The following is a 24,363-nucleotide window of genomic DNA, read 5'->3' as shown; positions in this document are numbered from 1 at the left end:
CAGGGTGGAGGCAGGGGAGAGGAAAGACAGGGATGTCAGCTCCTGATCAAAGCTGCTTCCCGGCAGGGAGGGGCAAGGGGAGGAGGGGCCGATCTGCCTCTGACCCAGCCGGGGAAAACGAGCAGCACTGACAAAGAACACGGCTGGGTCTACAAAAGCAGGGAGGGGACAAAAGCTTCAGGCAGCTCCTGGCGGTCCTGCCCCGTGTAATGCTCCTCCGAGCCAGCTCCTGCCCCGCAGATAAGAAAAATCGTGGAGGGGCACGGAGATGGGGAAGAGGCTGTGCCTAAGCAGGAAAAGGGGCTGGCTGGCTCCAGCTGAGCGAGTTTCAGCAGTTTTAGCCCAGTTTCAGCGTCTGATCTCCTTCAGCCGCTCTCCAAAGCAGTGTCCCAGAGGAGCCCTGGCAGGCAGGGAGGCTGGGCACGGATCTCTTGGGGAGGGGATCTGCTTGGGGCTCTGCGGGAGCGTGACCGGGCAAATCCAGACGGGGCAAATCCAGGCGGGGCAAATCCAGGCAGCCTCTCCTGCTCTCCCCTCCTGGGCCTCTCCGTGCCCCCCTCTCCTGACCCTTCTCCCTGGTCCTGCTTTCATCCCCTTTCATCACTCCTGAGCCTCCTGGGCTCACAGGGCTGATACCAGTGCAGTGACGGGGTTTAAAATGCTGCCCTTGTCATTTCACATCCTGAGTTCAGGCACTGTGGTTGTTTCCTCCAGGTGCAGAGGAGGGTTTGAGTACTCTCAGTCAATGTGGGAACAAGGATATGGGAGATAAAGTAGTCTTGAGACACCCCCAACACTAACCTGTGTCTGGGAAGGTTTGGTAACTCAGCTGATTAAATGAAGCCACCACAACTTACTCCCAGCCTCTTAATAATTTCCATTCCAATTGGAAATCTCAATTAATTTTTTTTCCTACTGTCTTTATTGAGACCACTTTCCAATTGGGCCAGCTGGTTCTGCTGTTATGTGTGAGCAGACTGAGCCTGGCATGTGCAGCAGCCCTTGGTGGCCTTGCATTCAGCTCTGCCATCACAAGGGCCTTTCCCCTGGTTGCTTTCCAGTTTCGTGTGTCCTGTTAACAGAAACAGGTCTGTACTGCCACCAGAAAGTGTTTAAATGATTCATGAGTTTGAGGATCACCCCTGTGGTAGCACCCATGGTTTGATCCCAGCTGTGTCTCCATAGCCAGTGTTTTCCATTATAGGATGCCAATCCTGTTTGGGACTGATTCACACTCATCCCCTGCCCTCTGGAAGTTGCCTGGGATCATTTCAGCCTCTTGTTTCATTGAATTTGGTTCCATCAGCCAACAGTTTCCCAAAAAATCCCCCAAACACAATCAGGAGGGGAACCACAGGCCTCTGGAATTGAGAAGCAGTGTTTGTGGCTGCTGTTGCATCAGGTCCTGGTGCATTCTGCTCCCAACTCACCTGTCACAGGCAGCAGCTGCCTTCTCATGGGGAAAGTCTTGGGATCATAATTATAGAGGCTGAGAGTTAAGAAAGATGTATGTGAGACTGGCCTGATGTGGAGAGGTCTTTAGGCACCTCTTTGTTTCCCTGTGTGTTCCTGCTGCTGCCCAGCCTGCTGGAGGGAGCCTGGTGCTTGCCCCAGAGCAGGAACAATTGGACTTTCCTCTCCCTCTGGGGAGGAACCTGTGTGGTCCAGGCACTCTGCAGACACAAACTTTGCCCAGGACTGTGGCTGATCCTTTTTCCTACTGCTCTGAGCAGCCCTAAGGATTCAGCTCTGTTAACACAGAGATCAGGGGCTTCCTTCAGCTCAAGCTGTCATTGTCTGCCCAGGTCTGCTCCCCTGTGGACATTGCCATGTCCTGGGTTTTGTTTCCCTGAGTGGTTCCTGGGCTGCTGGGGCAGGGATGGAGCAGACCCCAAAGGACTGTGAACTCTGTGCAGGCTGTTTCCATCCCTTGATTTGTGCTGTCCTGGTACCTCTGCATCGGCTCCGAGAGGATCCTCAGCTCTTGAGTGCCCTCAGGAGGGATCTGCAGAGCCTCTCCTCAGCCTCAGCAGAACTGCACAGTCCAGCTACAGCAGGGGGATGCCTGCCATGGCTTAGCCCCCTCCCTCTGTGGGCAACACACTTTTAAGCTGCATTCTTTGAGCCTTTTCATGGATCCACATCCCACAGGCTGAGGCCAAGCTCCTTTGTGCGATCCATTGTACAGCTGCTTCCCCTGCAGAGTCTGAGGTGGGAAATAAAAACAGCTTCCAGCTCCCAATATCTGCAAATCTCAATTACAATGGAGGTTTTGTAGGCCAGAAAGTGGCCCCCGAGGGAGCAGCCTTGTGCATGGAGCTGCAGGAGGCTTAAGCTGCAGATGAGCTCACAGGAGAGATGTGGCTGGACTGGGATCACTCCTCTTTGTGCCCTGCCTTCTTCCAGCTCCAGCTGCTGCAAAAAGGTGAGCAGGAATGTGGCAGGAATGTGCCTGTCACAGGGGCAGGGGTGCTGCAGGCAGCACAGGGGGATGTGCCACACCTGGGCAGCACTGGGTGGCTTTAAACGCTGAGGGTGACAAAGCTGCACCTGCTCCAGGACAGCAGCATGTTCACAGGGATAATCAGTGCTGATTTTGTGGTGCAGCAGTCCAGGCTGGCCTTGCAGGACTGGTTGTGCCCCTCAGTTGTGCTCCTGTGTAATTTTCAAGGTGATTTTTAGGATTGTTGAGCACCTTGTGGCAACACATCCTTTCCTGCAGAGACTGGGACTCAAAAAAACCCATCAGTGCACCTTTCTGCCTCTGAGCTTGTTCTTAAAAAACTTTAAAGAGATTTTAAAAGACTTCAGTCTTTAAAAAAGCAGCCTGGTTTTTGCATCAAAAAACTAGTGTTGCTGTACCTGGGGACACCGGGTTCTCATGTGAATCTTTGGTGTAAGACCAAATCTTCTCCTCTGGCATCAAAAAGGAGATGGGTGATGTTTACTTCTGGCAATCCATCACATGGACATCCAAGTGAAGGCAGGTGCCATTGTTATGGGTATTGTTGTCAGGGGACTGAAGAAAATCCAAACTAACAGGGTAAATCCTTTCTTTTCCAGACCTCTCTCTGTTTAGGCTAGAGCTGGGCAAAATAATTCATCACAAAAGTAAAGGTTTGAGTGTGGTGGAATATCAAGTGGAACCAATCTGTTGAAATGAGACATATTTGCTTTTTGTATTTCTGAAACATTTGAGTTGTCAGTGGATTTCAGCTTCATTTATTATCATTAAGTATTATGCAAACCCCAGTGCACTTCAGCCTGGGTTGAATCTTTGGGGGTTTGTTTTTAATTTTGCCACAGTTGAAAAAGCTGCAAATATTTGCCCCAAACAACTGAGAAAAATATTGTTTAGAGTTTTTCCAGGAAAAGCAAATATTCACTTTGTTTGCACAACTACAGCCCTGACCTAAATAAAACTTTGCCTAATATGATGATCTCTTTAGCTTAATGAAAATAGCTGAGAAAAAAGTATGGAATACAGTCAGACTCCACTCTCACCTTGCTGGCTTCTTTTATAATCTCACCATTTATTTTTAAATAGAAATCCTGTTCCAGAAGCAAGCAGATATTTGTCTTTAGAAGGCCATAAAAATATCTCTGTATTGGAAGAACTCAGGTGGGTGACACTTTCAGCAACGGGGAGTTGCCTTTGCATACCTGGGCTATGCATTGCAAACACAGTATGCAAAATGGAGAGAGGGAACATTAAAATACAGATTTCCAACAAAATACTGGCATAGCATGATTAATGCTCTGCTGGTTCTTACATCAACACCCTGCAGAGCAGGATACAGTGTTTTCTCTCACCAAAGTAGTGTACAGCAATAGAAAAGAGGGAGAAGAGGAAGCAATTATCTTCTATCAAACCCTGCCCTGGGCTCCAGCAGGTAGTTCCCACATTTAGCCCAGAGTTTATCACGGTTAAAACCCCTGTGGTCTTGTCTTCATGCCCCCAGCCAACCAAAAAGTCTGTTCTTTGGCCAGAATTTGAACAAATAACCCTTCCTCTTCCTTCATTTTGTCCCCTCCTCAAAGTTAAGGGCCACTACTCTCCTGGGACAGGTCAAGGCACACGACAGGGGGAAAGAAGAGACAGGGCTGTGGTTTTTAGGGTGCAGGGCTGCACCTCCTCAAGCCCTTGGTGGGGCAGATCAGCAAGGCACTGTTGGCAGGAGACCACCCAACACCAGGGTCCAGCTGCTGTAAGGAGCACCCTGATGTGCAGCTGCTGAAAACCACCGTGGTGCTGTGGATTTGTTCTTGTTTGGACACAGAGCCTGGCTCTGCAAGGCCATGATCTGCTACAGCTGCTCCTGCACAGGCACATGGGGCTGCTCCCTGGGGCTGCCCCTGGGTCAGAATAAATGCTGTAACCTGCACCTGCCCCTCCAGGGGCTCCTGAGTTGGCTGCTCTGCCCCACAGCACCTGCAAAAACACAGTGTGCAGGGAAACCACGGTGCTTCCAGGACTTGGATTTCTCTTCCTAGGATGCAGAAGAGAAGGCACGGAAAGAAGCTAATCTGCTTTGTCAAGGAATTTTAGTGTTAATGGCAGAGATTTGGTCTTTACCAGCTAACCCAGCTCTGCTCCTACTTGCTTTGGCAGATGCCAGAGCTCCGTCTGCCTGGCAGGGAGGCAAATGTGCCCTTGGAGGGCAAGGACCTGGTGTGCTACCCTACATGGTTTGAAATACCAATGTTAACATCTACATTCACCAATAGAAGTCACCTGGGGAGAGGCTGGCACAGGCTGCCAGCCCTGCACACAGACCAGAGATCCAGGTGAAGAACAATCTGTTGTGTGGGAACAAAGCATCAGCCCGAGGAGAGTCACAGCCTTTGTGTGGCATAGGGATAGAGTGGACTTGTTTTAGAGAGAGGAAGCTTTAAATTACATTGTATTATTCATTTTTTCACCTGTGTAATCCCTTGAGGCTTCACACTATCACAGTGGCAGCAACTGTTCCATTGCTCTCTGGTTCTGGAGCTTGTTCTCTGGCACCTGGGATCCCCTCGTGGCATCCCTGCCATTAGAGCACTGTTCAAGTGCTGACAACCAGGAATTTCTGGTAATTGATGTTTAGGGGATCTCTGAATTGCAGGTTTGTCTGAGGATCTGGGCTTTGCCTGGTGTCAATCGGGCTGTGCAAGTGGGACACTACTGGGGCTGACTGGTCACACCCTTAACTGGCAAACTAATTTCTTTTTGAAGCAAGCCTTCAAAATTTTGGGCCTTGAGGAATTTGACCTTTCTGTGTTCCAGCAGCTCCCTGGATAAAATATATTGTGAGACTGATGTACACAACTTTAGCAAGCTGAGGGGCAGGGAGAGATGAAAGAGCTGCTGAATCACAGCATCTTTCTGTTCTACTAGCTGTGAACATTGTCTGTTTCTTGATAGAAAGGCTACCTGCCAGGTCCTGTTTTCCCTCCTGATGTTCTCCCATGGAACTCTGAAATACCCCGTTCCCATCTGCCAGAAGGAAGTGTGTGTATCACCTCCAGGACTCAGCTGCCCAAATGTCCTGGATCAACTTCTACCTGCCAAACCTCTTCCCAGGAACCTACAAGAAACAAATTGAAGAGAAGTAACACCAGTTGTGCCTCTGCCTGTACCAGAGCCAGCCAGGACCATCTTTCCAACCCTCCTCGGGGCTCTGGCCACTCGTGTCCCTAGGCTTTGGCATGGCAGCCCCCCTCCTCGATGGCCTGCACCGGGTGTACGGGTAGGACCAGGTGGGAGATGCGGCTCCACAGCCCGCTCAGCTTGTCGGAGTCCATGCGGTCGTAGGAGCCGGGGCTCCTGGCGCTGGTGAACTTGGCCCAGAGGAAGTCACGGACCCTCTCCTCCACCTGCTGGAGGCTGATGCGGCTCTCCAGCACGTCCTCCTCCAGCAGCACCGTCAGCAGCAGCGCCACGTCCTTGAAGGCGGCGCTCTCGTGGTCGCAGTACTTGTAGAAGATGAGGGTGGCCCCCGCGGGCAGCAGCTCGAAGCGGTGAACCACCGCGGCCCGGCCGCCGGCCTGGAACGCCGCGCTCAGCTCCGAGTCCACCTGCAGCTTGGCGTGGTCGCTGTGGAGCCTGGCTTTGTCCCTGCCCTCGACGTGCACCGTGCTGCCGTGCAGGGCGGCCGAGTAGCAGTCGGCCAGGCGGGCGCTGAGGCAGCGCAGGGTCCGCTCGCCGCGGCGGGCGGCCGTGAGGATGACGATGGCCGGCTGCGTGGGCCGCGACGCGTTCAGGTGCTTGCGCAGGAACTTGCGCCCGCGGAGCCACAGGTCGGGGCTCTGGCCCGGGAAGCTGTGCTGCAGCTGCTCGAACTGGGACAGGAACGCCTCCACCGCGGGGTTCTTGCGGGGCTGCTGGGAGCTGGAGGTCGGGCTGCCGAAGCAGAAAATGCACAAGCACAGCACCGTGAAGCCCACAATGAAGAGCCCTGTTCAGCAGGGAGAGACACGACATGGGGAACAGGATCAGTTCCAAGTGACCCGCAGTGACATGCTGGAAAGTAGCTACAGTGGCTATTTCTCCCCTCCCAGAACTTCCAGTGGCTATTTCTTCCCCCTGAACTAGGAAAGTGGAGCAAGTTGGCCAGGAAAGGTGAAGGGGCTGCTGGCTCTGTGTTGTGAGATTCCCACTCCAGTACGCCAGGTGAGGGGGCTGCAGCTCCAGGGACGAGGGCAGGGATTGTGCAAACCTTCCTGAGGAAATTGCAGCTGCCCACAAGCTTTCTTCTCTTTCCCCCTCCTCTGTTTTGTTCAGGGTTTGTGGCTGTTCAGAGCACCACATAGGGAGGTGTCTGACCCAGGTAAAGTGCTGCTTTCACTGCCCTCCTCCATGCTGTGAGTGGACAAAGGCCACCTTGCTCCTGCTCAGAAAACAGAAGGCAGCAAGGTCCAGACACAATGCCCTGTGTCCCCTCCAAGACAAAGCAGTCTCCTTCTAACAGGAGAAATGTGCTGGTGCAGATCAGCATCACTGTCCCTGCTTAGAGCCCCAGGACAGAGCAGGGCTGGGGAGGGGGACGCTCAGCACAGCAGCCCCCAGACCTCCCAGGACAGCCCAGGGCACTCACAGCATGATGACCACAATATGCCAGCTTTGGAGGCTGAAGAGCTGGAGGGGAAGCTGCCACTATAGGCTTGAACTGAGCCTGTATTGAAGGGGATGTTTTTTTTTCTCTCAAACCCTCAGAAGAGGCTGTGAAAGGTCTCGAGAGAGAAGAGTAATTAAATGTGCTTTATTACTTGCTCTTGGAGGATCAGTGCCTTCTGGTCGATGAGTAACATGCAAGGGAAGCTTCTTTTCCTCACCTTTCCACAGGAGGGACTTTTTGGCCTTCTCCTGCTCTGTGTTTTGGGTGGTGATGTTCTGCAGGGAAGACAGAGTCTCTGGGTTTGGGGCTGTGTCCCCTGCAACAGGAGAAAAGAAATGTGCCACTCACTGCTGAGGGAACAGGTAAATGGAGCTGCAGTAAGCCAAGCAGGAGCTCCCAGCTGAGGAAATACTGCTTTGGGTTATACAGCCCTGAGTCTTGGCTCTCTCCTCTTGGGCTGGGCAAGGAGAAAGACAGTGCAGAGTGCAGTGTGGCTTCATGCCTTTCAAAGCACAACAGGAGCAAAGGCAAGAGAAAGAGAGAAGCCAATTAATGTTTTGTACCTTCTTTGCTGCTTGACTCCAGGGAAGTGACAATGGCTATGAAAGATCTCACCCAAATATTATTCTAGTGCCTATGGGAATAGGAAGTGGAAGAGCAGCAGTGTGCAGCCACCAGCTCACCTTTTGGTCTTTTCCTTAATGTGCCTTGGGACCTGCTCTCCTGTGTTTCTTGCCCTTTGGGTGCCTCTGGCTCCCAGTCTGGAAGAGTGGCACTGCTCCTCCCTGCCAAGTGGCCCCTGGGGACATCTTCCACACCAGTCACATCCAAGTGTGTCATTTCACTGTCAGAGCTCCGTGCCTTGCTGGCTGATGAGGCATCTTCCTCTGCTTTGCAGAGATTTTCACACTGCCCAGTTGTCTCCTGGTGCTCCTGTGTTTCCTGGTGGACAGGGCTGCCTCCTTTGCTTTCCAGGTTCTCATGGCCCAGCCCAGCTGTGGGGAATAAAATTCACAGAGCTACACTTCGTCTCTTTTAGCCCAAGAACCAACAACCCTTTCTCCTGCTCTGCCTCCTCTAAGCCAAGGCCCAAGTTATCAGGCCCAAGGGTGGGGAGAGACTCACCTTCATCCAAGTCCTGTTTTTCCAGGGGTCTTTCTGAGACACCATCTCTTGTCTTGTCAGATTCTTCTGGCAATACTTCAGTTTCCTGGGCAGATTTCTCTTCTAGTGTGGGACCAGGTGAACCCAGGAGTGTTGTCTCACCCCCATCAGCAGCTGATTCACACACTGAAGAGCTCTCCTCTGGTTTGCAGGATGTCTCAGGGCACCTGCCTGTCACTTGGTGCCCAGGTGCTTCCTGGGTGTCCTCTTGGTGCACAGGATACTCTGCTGTGCTCCCCACCTCACCCTGGGCTGGTCCAGCTGCTGGGATCAGAGTTCACAAGCCCAGTGAGCCACACAGGAGTCAAGAATGCCCAGTGCTTCACCACCACCCACACAACTCCCAGTTCTGGCACTGCAGAAACATTTACCCCCAGTGAGATGGAGAGAACAGAGTGACCAGAAGTGACAAAACTCTTGGGTTGAGATTCAGACAGCTGAGTGAAGGAGGCAATCAGGATGCAAAGGCAATCACTCACCACCTCCTGCAAGCAGACTGATGCCAGGCCAGTCTCCCAGCAATGGCCACCTTGGAAGCCACCCCCTTTCTCCCTTTGCCCCAGTTTTTGTTGCTGAGCATGATGTTATATTGTGTTCAACAACCCTTTTCCCACCTTGGGTCCCTGCCCAATCTTCTGCCCACCCCAGGGTATTTGCTGGGCAGGGGCAGAAAGCCTTGATGCTGTGTTCAGCAACAGCCAAAACATTGCTCTGTTTTCAACATTTTTTTTCTCTGAGCCCACAAATCCAAACCACAACCCTTACAGCTGCCATGCTAAAGCTAACTCAAGTCCAGCTTATGTCCTAGGTGGGAATGGCAGGCAATTCCTTCCTTCAGTGGTAAAATAAGTTACCACATCTTCCACAGATAGTGGGTTTTCACAGATAGTGATGGATTTGAATAATTCCTAAGGCTGTTGTTGAGTACAGTTATGCCAATGCACTTCAAGCATCTGTCTGAATGTAAATGATAATTTTGCTCATGCTCTGTCTCTGTTTCTGTGCTGGAGCTGCTCTCCCAAAGAGCTATGGCAACATTTAATTAGAAACAAACACTGGAGCATAATTCAATAGAGGATTCTGTGACTGAACAGTGTTTGTGACATATTCTGACTCTCACAGAACCAAAGTGCAGCTCAAATTTCAGGTACTATTTGTGAAAAAATGCTTATGAATGATCAAGCACTACATAAATGATTATGCTATAATTAGAATAAACGCTGATTAAAAGGGCGAGGAACTCCCTTCTAATTTGAAAACAAAGAAAAAGCTGTACTTGTCACTTGATTTTTACATTCTTTGTTCCTGAGTATTACAGTGACACTTCTGACTAGCTAGGACAGACCTGAGCTGGTGATGGCATCACTTTATCACTGACACATTTGTAGGTACTAGTCATAACAAGGCTCCCAGAGAAGGTAAGTACATAATAGAAACTGAAACACGAGGAACGTGGAGATATCCTGCTGTTCAAGCTGGGCACAAACTACTCCCTGCCCTGCCTCTTCCAGAGTTTTTCCAACCACAGGTGGTGGAAAACTGGCTTATTCTTTAAGCATCTGCAGATGGGAAGCACCAGGATGTGGGGAAGAAAGCTCTTCCAGTCTGGCTCTCTCCCTTCAGCATTCCTTGTGCTGCCATCTTGGGACACAGAGTCTAAACCTGTCGCAGATCAGAATCTAAAACTGAAAGTAACTTGTTCACCTTTCAACCTTCAAAAAATGATAGCAACTTGCTTTCCTTGGCCTGGAAAAGATGGGATTCTTTTGCTGGTTTATTTTCCTTCTGCACAGGCTTCTCATGTCACTGCTGAAAACTGGCAGCAAAGGGATTTTCCCAGCAGATAGAGTAAGTAAAGGATTCACTTACCTCCAAGCAGATCCACGCTTGGATTCTCTTCCATTTTCCTTTTCCCCTGGAGCTGTGGCACTGCTTGGTTTCACTTTCCCCGGCGTTCACAGGGAGCTGTACCTCCCTGCTGCTCCGGAGGCTGACCGAGTCCTGCCCTGCTCACAGCCACCATCCCGTCCCGGGCCGCACAATCCCACAAACCTGATAAGCAGAAACACGGCAGCCGTGAATCACGGTGGAGGAAGCTCCTCCTCCGTCATTCCCAAGGTGAAAATGGGCGGATGTCGCCCCTAACCATGAACCTTCCTCCCGTGGGCTGTCAGCTTGCAGTCAGTGCGGGGGTTAAGGCGAACCGCATTTATCCCGGGATATGCCAGGGGGGTGAGGCGCTGCTGTCTCATCCCCACGGAGGCCAGGCCTGGAGTGTGGGGCCCGACACGGAGCAATGACCCTGCTGCTGCTGCTGCTCCCCCCGGCGGGACCCGGAGGCGATCCGGCAGAACCACCCCGCGGGCTCAGCCTGGGCCCTGCGCGCCTGCAGCCGCGATTGCCCCGGGAAAGCGCTTCGGGACGGGGCACTGACGGAGCCGCGCTCGCTGGGGCGGATGGAAAACTCCCAAGAAACTTTCCACGCCGGAGAGCGGTTTTCTGTGCGGAAAGTTCCAGCCCAGCCTCCGAAAGCAGCAGCTTCGCGGCCCCTCGCCCCCAGCCGTGTCTCGGGGGCTCTGGGGTGCAGCGGCGCTCGTCCCTCCCCTCCCTGCTCCCGGCGCTGAGGCTCCGGCAGGAGAAGGAAATCAGCAGAAGAAAGTGGAGCCGGACGCTTACCCAGGCAGGCTGGGAGCCGGTCAGGAGCAGCGAGGCGGCAAGAGGAGGCCAGCGCTGGCCTGTCCCCTCGCCCTCCGTCCCAGAGGCCCTTTGGTGGCAGGGCACAGCGCACACCCTGAACCCTCCGCTGGAAACGTGACGGTGAACTCTGCCCTGCCCTGGCTCCCGGCTGCCTGCTGGGAGCTGTAGTTTTCCTTCCCGCAGTCATTCTCGGGAGCCTTCAGGAAACATTAACTTCCTTTTTTTGGCTGTTTCCTGCATTCCGTAACAGTGTTGCGGATTTGAAGCGAGGAAACGATAGTGAAAGGAGGGAACTGGTTTGCGAGTTGATTTAGGAAAAGTACTGCAAGAAAAGTAACCCAAACACACAGGCAGCGAAGCCCAGACTCTGGAAATGTCACGTTGCCAGTGCAGGGAGGCTGGGGAGAGCGGGGAATGGAGAGTCCTCAGCACCAGCCTGGGGGAGGGATGTGGAGCCCACCCAGCGTCCCCTGGAGTGATTCAGAGACTGCAAAGCAGGGAAAGGTCTGACAGTGTGTGTGTCAGCCCTTGGCTTCATTTAGGGAATGCTTTTCCAAAAAAATACCTGTTCTAACAGGTGGTGCCTGCACGGTGGCATGGGTATGTTCCAACCCCTTCCCCATTGCCCCTGCCCAGGACACGTTTCATGGAAGGCAGCAGCACGGAGAACTCCAGAGGAAAGGCAGCGGCACAGGCAGCAGCAGAACAGAGACAGCAATGCCCCTGGAACTCAGCTTGCTGCCTTTTCACCAGCATCCCCAGAGGAACCCAGCAGGAAATGGCTGAGACAAAACACAGGGAAAGGCAAGTGAGGCAGTGCTGGAAAGGAGCAGGCACTGAGTGGCTGGGACTCCTCAAACTGGGGAGCAGAGGGTGAAAGTGGGGATGGGATTAATGTGTTTGGTTTGTTTTAATTTGATTAAATCCTCCCCCCCACCCCATTAGTACTGGAGGCACATGTAAAACAGGCGAGAGGTTGGGTTCAAATGGGAAGGAAAAAATACTTTATGCTGTATGGAGGAACACTTGCTGGCCCAGGGAGCACAGAGGCAGTGTCAAAGGAGTGAATAAAATGTGTGTGCCATGTTTCCCGGGGTGTCAGCATGTGCACAGGCATCAATACTGACACTGCTCGTGTCAGGAAGGGGGTGAGAAGGCGAGGTGTGCTGGCCACTACTCCTCATTTCTGACAGTGGCGTCCCCTGTCACCCACAGAGCCTGGGAGGGGACAGTGGCCATGGCAGACTCAGCACATTCCCTCGTCATGACCGACCTCTCACCAGGTGCAGCAGAGGCTGTAAACCCAGGAGAATGGAAAAGCAGGAAGGAAAAACTCAGCATGGCTGATTCACAGGAGCCAAGGTCACCTTGAGAGCCCTGCTCCTGGCTGCTCTCACCACGACTTTATCTCCCTCAGCAAGGAACAGCACAGAGGGGCTGCAGGAGGCAAGGGCTTCATGGAAATCCAGACATTATCTATCCCTCTGTCCCTAAAACCATCCAGTCCCTTCAACACAGTGTTTGGGGCTGAGAGGACACCCTTTCCATGGAAGCACAAGTGTCACAAAACTGGTGGCAAGAGTGTGACAAAATCAGGGGGTCATTTCAGCCTCTCCAGGTTGAGAATCTGGTTCCCAAAAAGTAGTTTGGCAGGAAAATTAACTGGCTGGCCTAGGGCATGAAGTCATCACAAAACAGTTACAAAAAAGGATCTTGCCATTGTTATGTTGATTTTCTTTTCCTGGTGTGAGATTTGTTACATCCTTTTATTTTTGCTTTAGAAAACAATGTTCAATGTGTGTGTTCTGCTTTTAGGACGGAAAAGAAGAACAATATTTAGTGCTGGTACAGTAGGAGCTATGTATAACTTACCTCACAAACATTCACTTGCTTTTGAGTGAAACATTTATGGTGTGTTAGTAAAGAATTTAAGGTATTTTTTGTTTTGAAATCTTTGTACAGAGCAGACAGGCACAGGTGTGGAGGCTGAATGGCACTTTCCTCATGCAGCCTTCCTGCTGGATTGCACAATGTGCCAGACTCTCCTCAGTGACAGGACAAGGAGCAGTGGCCATAAACTAAACCACAAGAAGTTCCACCTCAACATGAGGAAGGATTTCTTTACATTGAGGGTGGCAGAGCACTGGGAAAGGCTGCCCAGGGAGGGCGAGGGGTCTCCCTGTCCGGAGAGATTCCAAATCCACCTGGATGTGTTCCTGTCACCTGCTCCAGGTGACCCTGCCTTGGCTGGGGTGGTTGGATGATCTCCAGAGGTCCCATCGAAATGGAACAATTCTGTGAGTCTGTGGATTTGTAAAAGGATCTCTATTTGCTTAGCAACTCGTTTCCAAGCTGGTCTAGAGCTGCTGGGGAGGGAGTCTAGAGGAGACCTTGCAGTCCTGTCAAATTGCATCTTGAAAACCTCCAGCCATAGGAACTCTACCACATGGCTGGGTAAAAAAGCTTTATCAAGAATGCAATCAAACACATTTAAAAATCCCCGTTTACCAGTAATGCATGTGAGCAAACAGGTAAGTAAACTCAAATGCCTAGTGAGATATTATAGATCTGAATAACCAAAATGATTCCCACACTAAGGAACAGAGCAGTTCAACGTTTTCGGTGCCAGAGGCTCTCACGTCCCCCGAAGCACCTCCAAGTTTGCTCTCTCTGCTACTCAGCCGCTATTTGTGCTCATTTCACAGGCTTTCGTGCCTCCGATAAAGGCACAGCCGGCCTTGCGGCGCTGCGGTGGGCTCGCACACAGAGAACAGCGCGGTGCGGAGCGGAGCGGGCCCGGGCAGCCCTCAGGGCCGCGCCCGCCCCGCGTTTCCCTCACTGGGGGGCAGCAGCCGCGGGGCCGCCCGCCGGCCGTTGCAGGGGCCGGGCCCGCTCCGGGCCCCGCGGGCGCTCCGGCGGCACCGGGGCCATGGCGGACGGGCCCCGGGACCCGGACCCGGACCCGGACCGGCCCCGCTACCACGTGGCGGCGCGGCGGCCGCTCCGCGCTCGGGCGGAAGCGGAGGGCGCGGGTCCCGCCCCGCGGGAAGTGAGGCCCGCGGAGCCGCCCCCGCCGCCGCGGGAAGGCGGCAGCTGCAGGCCCGAGCAGGCGGCGGCGGGCGGACGGGGAAGAGGACGGGGCAGGGGACGGGGTCGGGGCAGGCGGCGCGGCGCGGCGGCGGGCGGCATGGTGGGCAGCGGCGACGACGAGGCGGCCCCGCCGGACGGCCCCGAGGCGGCTCCGGCGGACGGCTCCGGGCTGAAGCGGCGGCGGAAGAGCCCGCGGCTGGCGGCGGCGCGGCCGGAGGAGGCCGGGGACGAGGTGGACAGCGCGGGCCTGCGGGGTGAGCGGCGCGGGCGGGCGCAGCGGCCCGCCGTGGATCATGTGGTTGAGGGCGCGGTGGGGCGGCGCGAGGCGAGGCGGGCGGGCGGCGCGCGGCTCCCCTCCCGGTGTGTGGTGAGGGGGCCGCGGGCTCCCGGTGGGCCCGGTGCTCCTGGCGGGCTCCCAGGCCGGGCCCCGGGGGCTTGAGCTGAGTTACCGGCTGTGCCCATCACCCGTTTGTCGTTCCAGGGGACGAGCATCACTTCGGGACGCCAGACTCCCTGACGCGACCCCCGATAAAGGCGTACAGATCGCCAGGTAGGCTCCAGCTCCCGGGGCTCCCGAGGGGCTGGAGTGCCCAGGAAATGGGGTTTGTGGGTTCTAGCTCCTTGGCAGGTGTTACCGTGGCACATAGGCGAGGAAATCCCGCTGTGGCTCTTAGCCCATACACAGGGATGGGAGGAGAAGCGATCCTTTAAAGGCTCAGTGGATGCAGAGCACGCTGAAACCCTCAGGTGGCTGGTTTTTGTAGGGCGTCACTTGGAACAGTGCCACAGCATCCAAATTTTACTGACGCTGCTTGGTTTTGAAAGGCAGGATTTAAATAAGGGATGCTGAGCAGCAGGAAGTGCAAAACTGGGGTTTTTCTTCCTTTGGAACACCAGGGATGCTCTGGGACTTGCTCCTGGACAAGCTGCTGTGCTAGCACTGTGTGGCACCCACTTGTTGCTTTAGGAGATGGAACCTGTGTCTTTCTCCAAGCTATAGAAACATGCTAACTCATTGTAACATAGTCACATGGCTTTAGCCTGTCATTCCACCAGGAAACTGTGAATAAATTGTGCTTCCTTCCTCTTTTCTCTGTTTTGGAGTGTGGCACTGCTCAGGGATATGTTGGGCTAGCCTGAGAGTGTTCTCCATTTCCATCTGTGTTTTTGTCTGCCTGTATTCTGCTCCAGAAGCAGAATTTCCAGGAGGCATGGGGAAAAAAAATTCTTATCTTGAGGAAGGTTATGAGTATTTCTTTAGGCAAATACAGAAGTTTGTCTATGAAAAAAGCTCTTGCTCCCACGTGGTGGCTAACAGGGTATAATAGGCTCAGTGTTTTAAACGTGGCTGTGCTGCTTCAGGAGGTACAGCTGAGGTTTTTAATTAGATGGCTCTAAAAATGAGGCTCCTCTCCCTCCCACCCTCCCCAGCTCTTAACAGCTGTATTGGATTATAGGCACAACAGGTGTAAAAGTATGACAACAGACTCTTAATAGTTCATATAGAAGCAGAGGATTAGTTTCCTCCCCATTTGTAGATGTGCAGTATTTTGCTTTTCCTGCAGAGTTTAGGGGATGGTCTGTGAGGCAGGAATAAGCAGGCTGGGTTGTTGGGGGAGCATAATTGTCCTGCTTCCCTGAGAACTGAATGGGAGCAAAACCACACCTTGAGAAACTGGTTCCTGGCTTCCACTAAGAGGTTTTAAATACAGGTTAGGCAACTTGCCTGGGGAGCTGGAAAGCTTTAAGAGCTTTGAGAAGAGCTTGCAGAGTTTTAAGAGCCTAAAACCCCCTGCCTTGAATCAGGGCAGCTTCTAGATCAGTGAGCTGAAGATACATGTTAGCAGTCTCCATGGAAATTGTCTTACATTGTCCTTTCTTTTCTACAGCTTCTAAGAAGTCTCTGTAACACAAAGAATAGTGGTTGATCCCAAGAAAGGGAGAGGAATTAAGAGTAGGGACTGCCTGAGTAGCCCTCTTTAGATTAATTTTTTTTTGGGGGAGATTTTCCTTGTAAAACCTGGGTACATTGTGAAATATTATGCATATGTAGTTTGGCATTCCTGAAAATAATTTGGTGAGGAGCTTTGTGGGAAATCAGTCACTTAACAGCTTTTTAAGATGGGTTTAAAACATAGGGGCCACATTAAGTGTGTGCAAATACTTAACTGTTGCACCTGTGACTTACCATAGTTTAAAACTTACATCTTTTTCCCATTTTCTGTGGTTTGGATGGGTTTGGTGGTTTTGTTTTTCTCCTCAGTATGTTTGACATACACTGGTGTGCTGAAGCTGCCAGAACACATTAGGAAAAGGCTGTTTTCCTAGCTGAAATAAAATGACTAAACACTAGGTGGCAAGCTGTGCCTTGCCCTTGGCATGTGGCAAAAGAGCTACAGAAACACACTGAACCCCAGCAGGAACCTGGGTTTAAAGAGTAAAAGGGCTCAGAGTGAATGGTATAAAATAATTACCAGGTGTATTCTTGCCTTTGCTGTTTGCTCTGCTGATGCTTGATAGCTGTGCCATGATCTCTGTTCCCCAGCAGCTTTTTATTCCATACCTGAGCTTTTTCTTGTCAGCCTCTTGGTTCTGGGATTGCACTTTGTCCTCTCCTGCATTTGGTTTCCCAGCCCTGACCTTTGCTCTGTGATCTCTGATGTCCTGCAGGGTTTACTCTTTCTAGTTAGGGGCATTAACTGAGCTGGGTTTCACAGCTGAATGATTGTAATTTGGCAAACAGCTGAAAGATGTTGGTTTAGATTCTTCCCACCTACCTGAGGGGTGAAATTAGGTAGCTGTTATGGATTAGGAGAGAATCAGAGCTAACTAAAGGATGGCTTGGACTGCATTAAAATATTTTCTATATTTGCTTCTGTCTCTTTTCCCCTCTGCCCATTGCTGCATAAAAAAGACAGCACAATTATTGTTTGGAAGTTGAGTGCCCAAAGCTGTGGGAAAAACTCTTTCATGGTCTTTACACTGAATCCCCTTAGTGTAAGGAATTTCTTGGTTCCTAGTATTCATGTTTTTAAGCCAAGAACTCCTAAAACTTTATCTTTTTTAAAGAGATGTATGGTGTAGACAGCTGTATTTCTAGTGAACTCAAATTTACCATAAGCATTTCAAGTCTTAGTTGCTTTTTGTTGCATTTTAAGAGGGTAACTTTTGGGAGTTCACAACTTGGAAAATCACTGATTTAGGTTATTGATATTCCAAAACCACAACTTGGTCCTTCAGATTTATGATGTTGCCAATCCTCTTTTTATTCTTTTTTTGCTCCTGGCAGGTGGTACTACAGTTTACTTTGAACAGAATCCAGTAAAGGAAAATGCAAGGGCTCATGACAGTAACAAAACTGAGAAACCAAATGTTTCTGCACCATTAAGAGGTAACAGCTTTAATCAGTACTTCTTCCATGGCATAACAAATCATTGCTTAAATGTATTAAAATGATAATAATTCAGTTCTTTTAGAAAAGGGGGAGTTTTTGAGTGGAAATCTGAATGGATTAAGAAGGGTTTCTTTAAAAAAAAAATCAGTGCCTACTCCTGCCTGAGCCAAAGTAAAACTGGTTATAATATGATGATAATCTGCTTGGGTGAAAAACGTTAAAGTTCAAGAAAAGACAGATTTCAACTTGCATAAATATCCAGCTGTGTGGTTTTTGAAAAGCAGAATGGAAAGAAGTTTTTTTCCTTGCTTCAAAAAGCTTATGAGAGTGGATCTTTGATTGCCCCAGGGAAAGAAAACTAAAACTGTTCTTTTTCTAAAGAGGTGAGTTATCTTTGACTTTAGCAGGAGGAATGACTACACCAAGCAATTTCAAGCTGAGGGAGCAGTTTGCTCATTGCTCAGAGATTTTTCTCCATGTGTATTGCAGAAGCAGTGGGGAGATACAGTGAGAAAAAAATGGGATCATTTTTAGCCACAGAAGGAAGTTACATCTCTTTTTAAAAGAAGACATAAGAAGAATGATTTGTCATATTGGCAGAATCCTTGGGGTGAAGGGCCAAATAAAGCTCTTTCTAATAGATAACAGCAACTTTCTCCAGCTCAGAGGGGTCCAAGAGGCTGTGCCTGTGCTGCAGGCTTGGTTTGGCAGCACAGCATGTCCTCCTGCCCTAAAAAGCCTTGAGGATTTCACAGAAAGAGCTAGAAGCATGTATGGCTGGTCTGTCCTATTCTGACCTTGATGTGGTAACTGAGTTCTTCCATGGGTGCTTTGCTTTCAGAAACAAAGGCTGACTTCCTTGAGAAAAATCAAGAGTGCTACTCAACTTCTGCACCACAGAGTAAGTAAAACAAGGGAACCTAGTCTTTCCCTGTCATTAGATGAAAAGGACAGAGTTATTTTCCTTTCCTCTGCTCCTGGTTTTTCTTGTGCCCTGGGACACTGTCTGGGAAGATGGGCATGCACTCAGGAGGCAGATTGAAACAGAAGCTGGAGAAGGCAGCACATTCCAGTCAGAGCCTTTCTATGAGGCTATTCAGCCTGCTGACCACAGCAAATGCTCCACTTTCTCTTTTATTTTTCTTTTTGGAGTTGACTCATGGGACAGTAAGTGCAGAGCATGGAGTAGAGGCATTGTGAGGTAAGCTGAGGAAGGGAACAAAAACCTTCACCTTTGGGTGGCAGTGGATGTTAGTTTGCACACAAACCTTCTCTTTTATCCTTTCCCTGAGAAGTGGTGGCTTGCTGTTTGTCTTATATTCCTGAAAAGGAGCAGCATTTTTCTTTGCTGGTAAAATCCAGTCTGCTCATCTAATGACCAGCTCCCAGTGTTTCATGAAGTTTTGTAAATCAGATTTCAGTCTGAAGACCCTGCAGAGTACTTGCTGCTTTTTGGTTTTGTTGTTTTGGCTGGGTTGTTGTTTGGTTTTTTTTTTAACCATGGTGCTATCAGGAAGAGAAGTTCATCTTCTGTGGTAGCTGCACATCTGTGAAATGCCTTTGAAAAATGAATTGATGCAGAGTGTCTATCTTGTCTGGTAGTTCTACTTTTTTATGCCACTCCAGGTGCTGCAGGAGTGGTTAGTTGTGTGTAGGGTGAAGAGCTTTGGAAGATCACTTAGAACTCTGAAATCTTTAAGGTGGCTGCAGAAGTTAGACTTTCTGAATTAAGCAAGACAAAATTTACTGGGCCCTTGTGCAAATTGTGTTGTAAACAATGCACAATTCTTAGGCAGAGTAAGACCTGGTTTTAGACTGCTTATTGAATTATTTTTTCCTTTAGTGTAGGAGTTACAGCTGTCACCCAGATATGGAGCCTGCTGTGTGCAAACAGAGCTGCATTGTGATGTTTCACAGAATTGGGGTGATTTTGAGCTGTTAACTCTTAGAAGATTGAGATAAGCTTAGCCAGTGACAAGCTCCATGGCTGTGCCCTTTTGGGGTAGGGGGTTGAAATTACAGAATAGGGCAGTTCATTAAGCCAGTTAAGCCCCAGCTTAAACCAGAGCTGCTTTTAGCACCTTCTGCAATTACATTCGCACAGAAACAAGGTTATGGAGTTTATTTCAGCGTCTTTAAATAACTACTGCAGGGTATGTTTGTTCAATTTATTCTCAATAGTGCCATTGACGGTGTCCTGATTTGGTTATATATTAAAGAGCTTCAGCTTTGAACCAGTTGCTGTTCAACAAGGAGACATAAATTCTCCTGTCTTTTTAATTAACTGGCTAAATGTAGAAAACATGCTGACCAAAAATTGCACAGTATATATTCATACTGGTCTCTTGGGAAAGTTGTTCATAACACTTTATGGATAATGCCTCTTGTACTTTGCTGTCTGAGGCCATTTAAATAGACCAAAAGTATATTTTGAAGTTGAAAGCTTGCACTTTTTGCTTTAAAAGCATAATTCATCTCAAGAAACTGACTGCTGATGAAGCAGGCCTCCAACCCAAGCTACATGGAGAAGGAAAAGAAGACTGCATTTAACATATTGCTTTGTTTTTTCTGTTTAGGTCTTGCATTATGTTGTTTATCTAGTGTGTCCATTAATTAAGTTTCTATTTTTACGCCTCTCAAATTCTTGAGCAAAATCAGGAAACTTAATTGGGATATGAGATCCATGTACAGAAAATAACAGATTGTTAAATCTCTTCCATTTTATCACCTTGTACTTGAAATTGAGGTTCATTTGCATAATTCTTCAAGAGTTGAAAATCTTTGGGGGTGATTTGTGTTAGGCTGGGGACTTGTGCTTTCTAGGCAAGGTTGTGAGGATGGCTTGGGAACTGGCATTTGGCAAAGAGCAGAGACTGAGATTTGCTCTGACAGCTGAGTGAGACTTCTCACGCTGGTAACAGTGGTGAAGGAATCATTTACCTTGTTCAAGATGATTCTGTTGAGCACAAGGGGGAGAATGATGTGGAAAGGAACTGAAAACCCTGGATTGACCCTGCCCCACCTGGCATGAGGTGGCAGCCTCACCTTTGCTGTGACTTAGCAGGACTGGGTTTGGTTCAGCAGGGTGCTTTGTTACTCTTCCTGTAAGCTTGTGGAATTTTGCATGTAAAGGCATAACTAAGAACAGCTTTTTGTTGAAAATAATGCAGTTTGGTGATTTCAGCTCCCTGCTGGAAGATTGGTCATAATGTTCTTCTCATGTTCCTTTCTTAATCTCTTGACAGGCAGAAGTAAATCTCGGTATCAGTCCAGTACAGAGAAGCAGTCACAGCCTTTGGCCAAAAGTAAGACTTCTGCTTTCACTTCTGTTTCATGCTTGTGTAACATTTAACCATTTTTATGCCCTTCCAAGTATTTCAGTGTCTGGGAGTTGGTGTTAAGCTGAGGGTCCTTGCTAGAACAGATGATTTGCTTGCTGGGATGTGTCATTAGCATGAAGGAAGGAAGGGTGTTATACAATGGATAACATTTTCACCTGAATTTGAATTTGAGGTCTTTTATCTGTAGTGTTTACAAGATTAAAACTGAGGCAGGGCTAGTGGTGGTGTTATTTAACCATTGTTGTGTTGCTGTCCTGATAAAAGTTAGGGTGTAAATGGTAACAAAAGGAATGCAGTTCTTCCTGTTTCCAGGAAGATGGGTGTATTTTGTCACTCATTTTACTGGGAACAGAATCCTTTTGTTTGCAGTGCATGAAACAAGTGTTAATTTAACTGTTCAAATAGGAAACCAAATCAAAATATCTGATGTTCGATGTACACTGCTGTGTGTACTTTGTGAAGCTCACTGATCCAAAGGCCACAACGTTCTGTGATAGTGTTGACCAGCAGTGTTTGAGATGCAAAAATTGCTGCAGGAACTATTTTTATCCTAAGGGAATAGGAAAGAAAAATAACACAGAAACCATTCAGGTGCAGCCAGGTTTTCTGTGGGACGCTTTCTGCAGGCCATAAATGTAGGAGAAGCTTTGACCTTTTTCAGAACCTTTTTAAGCTCTTAGTTTGGATTTTATTCAATTGAATGGAATATTGATGAACTTTAAGAGCTCCTTTTTCAAAAGAAGGTATAATTTAGTCTTGATGTGGGAACATGTAAAAAATGTTCTCTTTTTTTTTAATGTTCTCACTTCACAAAGTGGCTTGAGTTGAAAACTGTGTTCTCTGTTGTATGGTTTGTTTTGTTTTAACTAGATCATCTTTTCTATCTTTTCAACAACTGTGCCAGTATTGAGAATGGGATGATTTCACTGTTTCCTCTTCTTTTCCTTTCACTTGTTGACTTTGATGCCTTTTAAAACATTGTTTTGTTCTTGTTTGCTCCATCCCTCTATAGACGACAGCAAATCACAGAATGGATTTCACAAGATGTGGACTTTGTTACTGGTTCTGTTAATTTGTGTCCCTCTGCTTTATGTCCTGTGGAGCGGAATTCAAGGTGGAACCTCCTCAAGGAGAGATGCTGAAATCCTGCAAGAGTTTCGGGCCCGGATGGAGAAACTAAAAAACACTTACCAGAGCCAGGACCCCAGACTGTGGAGAAAAGCCCGTGTGTCCCTGGAGAAACGTCTTAACTCCTCCCACGTGCATCTGGAGCCTGCTATCCTGCTGCTCACAGCTGGCCAGGAAGCTGAGAAGGCCCTGAGGTGCCTGAGCAATGAGATTGCCAATGCTTTTGCCTCCTCCCAGAATGCCACCACCATCAGCATCGACGGCGTGGACAAGGCTGTGCTGGACAGTGACGTTGTCAAGCTGGAGGTGGACACAGAGCTCAGCTCTGGCTTCAGTGAAGGCAAGAAGGTGGCAGTGGTGCATAGATTTGAGTCCCTGCCTGCAGGCTCCACCTTAATCTTTTACAAGTACTGTGACCATGAAAACGCAGCGTTTAAGGACGTGGCCCTTCTGCTGACAGTTCTCCTGGACGAGCAGTCGCTGAGGAAGAGCCTCACCTATCAAGAAGTGGAGGAGAAAGTGCGGGATTTCCTCTGGGCAAAGTTCACCAGTTCAGATGTCCCTAGTTCTTACAATGGCATGGACACAGATAAGCTGAGTGGACTGTGGAGCCGGATATCTCATCTTGTGTTGCCTGTTTGGCCTGAAAAGGGCCTCCCTCTAGAGGGGTGCACGTAAAAGTTGCTGGAGAGCACTTGGGAAAGGAGGAAGACACAAAATGTGTGTTGCAAGGCAGAACAGGGAAGAACTTAGTGTGGCTGCTGAGCTCAGGCAGCAGCAAACCAGTCCTTTCTGTGCAGAGCCTTTCCACCAGCTGGCAGAGTTGTTTCTGCCAAAACAACTGGGACTTCTCTAAGTGAACTGCAGAGTGTAAGCAAGGAACTTGTTGGTAAATTGTATTCAGTGAGGCATTCAGCCTTGGTGTGCTGGAGCTGAACATCGCTGTGCCTCAGTTCAGGGTCACTCATGTGCCTCTGAACCTGTGTCGAAGCACTGTTGGCTGTGCTGTGAGGATCCTTCTCTGGTGGTGCTGAAAGCTGGTATCACATTTGACAAGGTAACAATGTAAAACCATCACCTTCATCTCCCTGAATTGCTTACTTTACTTCTAACATAAGAAATAAAGTGAAAATGATGATAAAGTGATGTGAGTCTAAGCACAAGCTTCTTCCTGATCCATTGGATCACAACATAGGTGTCAGCTATCTCTGGCCACTTGCAGAAGTAGCAAAATTGCTTAAAAGATCTGTGACCTGTAGAGAACCTTTCAGCAAGCATTTCTTCCTTAAATGAGCCTGCCCCAAACAGTTCTGGAGAAGGAGAAGCAGTGAGGTAAAAAGGTTGCTTAAATTCAGTAGTAATGTCAGTTAAATAATTCCTCAGTACCTCTTTGCCTGGCTGCTTGCAGGAGTTCTCTACTCTTTTTCAAAGTTTTGCAAGTCATAAAATTTGGATGGAAATAATAAAATGTCATCCCCATGTACATACTATCTCCTTTCCAAACAAAACTTTAGGAAGATATAGGTTATTTCTCCTTTACTAAGATCATTATTTTTGCATTGAGAGAATCTATTTATTTGTGGTACTTGAGATCCTAAAAAAATAACTTTTCTTCTTGTATCTGTGTATAGCTGGCTGCTTGCTGTATAAATTTCTAGCAAAGAACAGATTTGCAGAGCATGCTTTTAAAATGTTTTTTAGTCTCTCATGTCAGGAGTTCCTCACAAGTACCTGTTTCTATTGTTAAATACTTTGGGTAAAAAAATACAGAGAATAGCAGCACTTCCATTTCATTGCTGTTACTTCATGCTCTGAGCTATTGGTCCATGTCCATTTGGTTTTATTGAGTATGAAGGAATTTGTGAAGATGCTCTCAGATTAATAGTGTGTTTTCTTGTGGCAGCTGAGAGATTTGGCCCTTCCTTCATTCACAAGCCCTTTGAACTGTCCTGTTGCAAAAAAAAAAAAAAAAATTAAACCAGGAAAACCTGTTGAGGAGCTGGAGCTTCTGGCTTCTTTCTGCTAGGCAAGGTTTGAGGGTGTTAAGTGGAATTGACTAAAATCACCTGAAGCATATAAAAGAGCAGAGTTTGGGAGACACAGAGCTGTGGTCACTTAAACCTGAGGTGGATGTTTCTAACTGTTGAGAGCCAGCAATGGATAATGTTTCCTATTTTAATGGGCAGAAATAAAAACAGTATGAAGACATGGAAGTGCTGTTGTTCTGGATGTTTAATAGCTCAGGAGGGAAAAGATGGCATTTACATTTTGAACATTTCACTGGACAAATGCTTTTTCTTAAAAAAACAAAAAACAACTGTGACTTATTTTCAAATTTGTCCTCATAGCATATTTGTTTGTATATTATGTAAACTATTTTAGTAATGATTCAAAATAAACATACTTGTTTGTTTTATAAAGCTGTTTTAAGACTTGCCCACTGAATTTT

General features: G+C 48.9%; 2 protein-coding genes and 1 long non-coding RNA gene across 5 annotated transcripts; 1 reads left to right on the top strand and 2 right to left on the bottom strand.

The window, feature by feature from the left end:
• Positions 1-3,500: 3,500 nt before the first annotated feature.
• TOR1AIP2 (torsin 1A interacting protein 2) lies at positions 3,501-11,099 on the bottom strand. Of its 3 annotated transcripts, none has more exons than XM_064427655.1 (6): positions 10,941-11,099; positions 10,134-10,316; positions 8,226-8,525; positions 7,784-8,095; positions 7,252-7,416; positions 3,501-6,440 (listed from the first exon to the last, which is right to left on the bottom strand). In XM_064427655.1, exons 2-6 carry the CDS (start codon positions 10,165-10,167, stop codon positions 5,680-5,682), a joined length of 1,572 nt encoding a protein of 523 aa, XP_064283725.1. In that variant the 5' UTR covers positions 10,168-10,316; positions 10,941-11,099; the 3' UTR covers positions 3,501-5,679. The 3 variants fall into 3 exon arrangements, with proteins under 3 accessions (XP_064283725.1, XP_064283724.1, XP_064283726.1); XM_064427654.1 differs by having other exon boundaries at positions 8,226-8,528; positions 10,941-11,097; XM_064427656.1 differs by having other exon boundaries at positions 7,318-7,416; positions 8,226-8,528; positions 10,941-11,097.
• Positions 11,100-13,230: 2,131 nt separating this feature from the next.
• Positions 13,231-24,334, top strand: LOC135304818 (torsin-1A-interacting protein 2-like). The gene is made up of 7 exons (XM_064427653.1): positions 13,231-13,258; positions 13,667-14,305; positions 14,533-14,601; positions 17,341-17,442; positions 18,287-18,346; positions 20,691-20,750; positions 21,799-24,334. The coding sequence occupies exons 1-7, from the start codon at positions 13,246-13,248 to the stop codon at positions 22,590-22,592; spliced, it is 1,737 nt and encodes a 578-aa protein (XP_064283723.1). The 5' UTR covers positions 13,231-13,245; the 3' UTR covers positions 22,593-24,334.
• Positions 14,823-16,826, bottom strand: LOC135304820 (uncharacterized). The gene is made up of 2 exons (XR_010366051.1): positions 16,526-16,826; positions 14,823-16,343 (listed from the first exon to the last, which is right to left on the bottom strand). It is a non-coding gene; the product is annotated as an uncharacterized LOC135304820 (long non-coding RNA).
• Positions 24,335-24,363: the final 29 nt, after the last annotated feature.

This window comes from Passer domesticus, chromosome 7 (assembly GCF_036417665.1).
Source record: "Passer domesticus isolate bPasDom1 chromosome 7, bPasDom1.hap1, whole genome shotgun sequence".
In the NCBI taxonomy this organism is placed as follows: Eukaryota; Metazoa; Chordata; class Aves; order Passeriformes; family Passeridae; genus Passer; species Passer domesticus.
Note: the sequence above shows the minus strand (reverse complement) of the source record. Positions and strands in the feature narration are given on the sequence as shown.